Source organism: Drosophila montana, unplaced genomic scaffold, assembly GCF_035044405.1.
Source record: "Drosophila montana isolate Dmon_TW-CO22-7 unplaced genomic scaffold, ASM3504440v1 contig_577_1, whole genome shotgun sequence".
Classification (NCBI taxonomy): Eukaryota; Metazoa; Arthropoda; class Insecta; order Diptera; family Drosophilidae; genus Drosophila; species Drosophila montana.
This window is the reverse complement of record NW_026998899.1, coordinates 1-4,363: the sequence shown is the minus strand read 5'-3', so window position 1 is coordinate 4,363 and position 4,363 is coordinate 1. Positions and strand designations below refer to the sequence as shown.

The following is a 4,363-nucleotide window of genomic DNA, read 5'->3' as shown; positions in this document are numbered from 1 at the left end:
GCCGAGTTGTGTTCCTCATCCTGCCCGGCCATATCCTCTGTCGAATGGGAGGCCCCTCGTAAACGTCCCAGAACAAGTCCGGAAGTGGGGCATGAAGTCTGATGGCCGCTCCGACCCCATTGGGTTCTTGGAGGACCTAGAGGAGCGGGCCATCACATATGGCGTTGCCCTCGAAATCCGGTCCCGTCGTCAGCGCGTGGGGGAGGAATTCAAAGAATACCCGATAGAGCTGAGGGCCCTAATGCACCACGCCATATACGAGCCGCCGCAGGAGTTGCATCGGATCTATGTGAATGCTGCTCCCTAATACAGGCTTTACGTGCGATGTCAAGATTTCTCCACCTTGTCCCAGCTGACCCAGCTGGCTGTGGAGTAAAGGGCAGAACACTCAGGAAGTAGATCAGGGAGTCAGGTGGTCACGAGTTCGAGTAGCACAGAGTGGGCGAGGACGATACAGCCCCCGGGGGGACACCTTAACCCATTTCGGTCTACTCCCATAGGATCCGGACCGGTGTGGATAAACCGGTCTCCACCCCGCCAGCAACGGCCCTGCGGAAGTTGCCCATCAGATGATGAGCCAAGAGGCCGGAAATAGGTACGATCCGCGACGATTATGTCGTAGGTGCGCACAGGAGGGGCACTTTGCCAGGGAATGTCCCAACCCACCCGTCTTGTTCTACTGGGTATGCGGGAACCGAGGTAGGAGTAGCCAGGATTGTTGTCGCCGCAAGGAGGCGGGAAACGGGCAACGGCGTCGTCAGGCCAGCAGCGGGTCAGCGCCGATACACAAGGGACCCGGACCCCCACTGAAGGTGGAAGGTGGTCGGGTCGTCGCTACGGTGGAGATTGGCGGGCAAACGATGCCTGCCACCATCGAACCCGGTGCCACTCGCAGCTCCATGAGTGAAGACTGCGTACGCAAGTGTGCGATCCGGGGAAGAACGGAGGACGTTCAGGGGCGCATTCGTCTGGCAGATGGGTCCACTCTAGAGGTAGGGAAGACATTAAGATTAGACGCCAGCCAAGCAGGAGAGATGATCAGTATGGTGATGCTCATCATGCCCTCGATGCTATACCACGTCATCCTAGGGATGGATTTCCTAGGTGCAATGGGCACTACCATACGCTGCGGCAAGGGGGAACTGGCTATAGATTCGTATCCGTGACGGCACCGTTCACGGAATCTGAGAAAAGGGAAAAGCCGAAAAAGGGGTCTCACGCGTCAGGAAGCGGGAGTGCCTGCTCGGCAGCCAGCGGAAAAGGATACCAAGAGGGAACCGAAGGAAGGCCTCCCAGGTCAAGAAAAGGGAGCACCTGCTCGGCAACCGATGGAAAAGGCCGAGAAAAAGGCAGCGAGAGAGGAGTCTCAGTCGGAATGGAGCTTCACCTGGAGACGGCGTGTTGCCTGGAGGAGGCGAGACGGAAGGGGAGTCCAACATCGAAGAGGCAGAGGCAGCTGATCTGGACCCGGAACTGAGGGAGTTCCTGGAGTCAGAACTGGCACTCTTCGAGGGGCTTCAGGGAGTCTCGCATATCGCGGAGCACAGGATCCGACTAAAGGATGACAAGCCGCTGAAGCAGAGGTATTACCCGAAAAATCCGGCCATGCAGAGGGTGATTGACGTGCAAGTGGATGAGCTGATCCAGGCAAATGCCATTGAGCCGTCGCGTAGTCCGCACAGCGCCACAATCGTCTTAGTCAAGGAGAAGACTGGCGAGTGGCGCATGTGCATCGACTACCGACAACTCAATGCGCATTCCATTCCGGATGCTTATCCTGTGCCCCGGTTTAACCACATCTTGGAACGGTTGCGTCACGCCCGGTTCATCTCTACTCTGGATTTGAAGCACGGGTACTGGCAGATACCGATGGCAGCCGATAGCTGGGAAAGCACGGCATTCACAGGTCCCGGGAGAGGTCTTTTCCAATGGCGGGTGATGCCATTTGGCTTGCATTCGGCGTGTGCAACCTTTCAGCGAGCCTTGGACACGGTAATAGGGCCGGAGATGGAGCCACATGCTTTCGCATACCTAGACGATATCGTGGTGATAGGGGCGACAAAGGAGCAACACGTAGAGAATTTGAGGGAGGTATTCCGCCGGTTAAGAGCGGCAAATCTCAGGCTGAATAGGAGGAAGTGCAGTTTCTTCAGGGAAAGGTTAGTCTATCTGGGGCATGTTATTTGTGGAGAAGGGATACGTACCGATCCGGAGAAAGTGGACGCGATACGTAACCTTACGGCCCCGACTAATTGTAAGGAGTTGCGGCAGTGTCTTGGGATGACTTCATGGTACCGGCGTTTTGTTCCCAAGTTCGCGACTCAGGTGCAGCTGCTAACGGTGCTCTTAAAGAAGGGACGGTGGCCGGATCGTCGGTACGGTGGAGATTGGCGGGCAAACGATGCCTGCCACCATCGGCACTGGAGCCACTCGCAGCTTCATGAGTGAAGATTGCGTACGCAAGTGGGCGATTCGGGGAAGATCGGAGGACGTTCAGGCGCACATTCGTCTGGCTGATGGGTCCACCCTAGAGGTAGGGAAAGCATTGAGATTAGACGTCAGCCTAGCGGGAAAGATGATCAGTATGGTGATGCTCATCATGTCCTCGATGCTAGACCATGTCATCCTAGGGATGGATTTCCTGGGTGCAATGGGCACTACCATACGCTGCGGCAATGGGGAACTGGTCCTAGAGACGGTAACGGCACCGGCCGCGGAACCGAAGACCAGGAGGGAACCGAACGAAGGCCTCCCAGTCATGAAAGGGGAGCACCTGCTCGGCATCAAAAAGGAGAGGATACCAAGAGGGAACCGACGGAAGGCCTCCCAGGTCAGGAAAAGCGAGCACCAGCTCGGCAACCGACGAAAAAGGACAAGAAAAGGGAAGCGAGAGAGGAGCCTCAATCTGGATTGGGCCGAGGGCTTAAGGGGCCCAAGAGGCGGCGTGTAGAGTTGCAGAGGCGGGTCTACGCCGGTCATGGAGGCGGCACGGCAGAAATGTGCCAGAGAACAGAGGGACCAGGAGTCATGGCTGGGATCACCTCGGACGCAGAGGATCGGGAGCAGTCGTCGGAGTGGAGCAATCGTGGGGTTTCACCTAGAGACGGAATGGTGCACGGAGGAGGCGAGGCACAGGGTGAGCCTATCATCGAAGAGGCAGAGTGGCCAGCGGATCTGCATCCGGAACTGAAGGATGGATTCCTGGAGTCAGAACTGGCACTCTTCGAGGGGCTTCAGGGAGTCTCGCATATCGCGGAGCACAGGATCCGACTGAAGGATGACAAGCCGCTGAAGCAGAGGTATTACCCGAAAAATCCGGCCATGCAGAGGGTGATTGACGAGCAAGTGGATGAGCTGATCCAGGCAAATGCCATTGAGCCGTCGCGTAGTCCGCACAGCGCCACAATCGTCTTAGTCAAGGAGAAGACTGGCGAGTGGCGCATGTGCATCGACTACCGACAACTCAATGCGCATTCCATTCCGGATGCTTATCCTGTGCCCCGGATTAACCACATCTTGGAACGGTTGCGTCACGCCCGGTTCATCTCCACTCTGGATTTGAAGCACGGGTACTGGCAGATACCGATGGCAGCCGATAGCCGGGAAAGCACGGCATTCACAGTCCCCGGGAGAGGTCTTTTCCAATGGCGGGTGATGCCATTTGGTTTGCATTCGGCGTGTGCAACCTTTCAGCGAGCCTTGGACACGGTAATAGGGCCGGAGATGGAGCCACATGCTTTCGCATACCTAGACGATATCGTGGTGATAGGGGCGACAAAGGAGCAACACGTAGAGAATTTGAGGGAGGTATTCCGCCGGTTAAGGGCGGCCAATCTCAGGCTGAATAGGAGGAAGTGCAGTTTCTTCAGGGAAAGGTTAGTCTATCTGGGGCATGTTATTTGTGGAGAAGGGATACGTACCGATCCGGAGAAAGTGGAGGCGATACGTAACCTTACGGCCCCGACTAATTGTAAGGAGTTGCGGCAGTGTCTTGGGATGGCTTCATGGTACCGGCGTTTTGTTCCCAAGTTCGCGACTCAGGTGCAACTGCCATCGGCGCTCTTAAAGAAGGGACGGAAATGGGCTAGAGGCGAAAAACAGGAGGAGGCATTGCGTCAATTGAAAGGCAGCTTGACGACTGCCCCGGTGTTGGCTTGTCCGGACTTTTCCGCCAAATTCGTTTTGCAGACTGACGCGAATGAGTATGGCCTCGGCGCAGTGCTGACGGTGACGATAGAGGGACAGGAGCAGGTGATAGCGTACGCGAGCCGGAAATTGCTAAAAGCCGAAGTGAACTATTCCGCCACCGAGAAAGAGTGCCTGGCAATTGTATGGTCGATCCGGAAGCTGCGTTGCTACCTGG

The 4,363-nt window shown here is 56.5% G+C and overlaps 1 protein-coding gene across 1 annotated transcript; it reads left to right on the top strand.

Annotated features, from left to right (window-relative positions):
- Positions 1 to 572: 572 nt before the first annotated feature.
- On the top strand, positions 573 to 2,448 carry LOC135439595 (uncharacterized). Its single transcript, XM_064698326.1, has 3 exons — positions 573 to 1,156; positions 1,227 to 1,614; positions 1,711 to 2,448. Exons 1-3 carry the CDS (start codon positions 573 to 575, stop codon positions 2,446 to 2,448), a joined length of 1,710 nt encoding a protein of 569 aa, XP_064554396.1.
- Positions 2,449 to 4,363: the final 1,915 nt, after the last annotated feature.

Excerpts from the sequence above, each read along its gene's own strand:
- LOC135439595 (XM_064698326.1), top strand. The coding sequence starts at position 573 with ATGAGCCAAGAGGCCGGAAATAGGTACGATCCGCGACGATTATGTCGT. Across the intron at positions 1,157-1,226 it reads GGGGAACTGGCTATAGATTC|GAAGCGGGAGTGCCTGCTCG; the intron begins GTATCCGTGACG and ends CTCACGCGTCAG. Across the intron at positions 1,615-1,710 it reads AAAATCCGGCCATGCAGAGG|ACTGGCGAGTGGCGCATGTG; the intron begins GTGATTGACGTG and ends GTCAAGGAGAAG.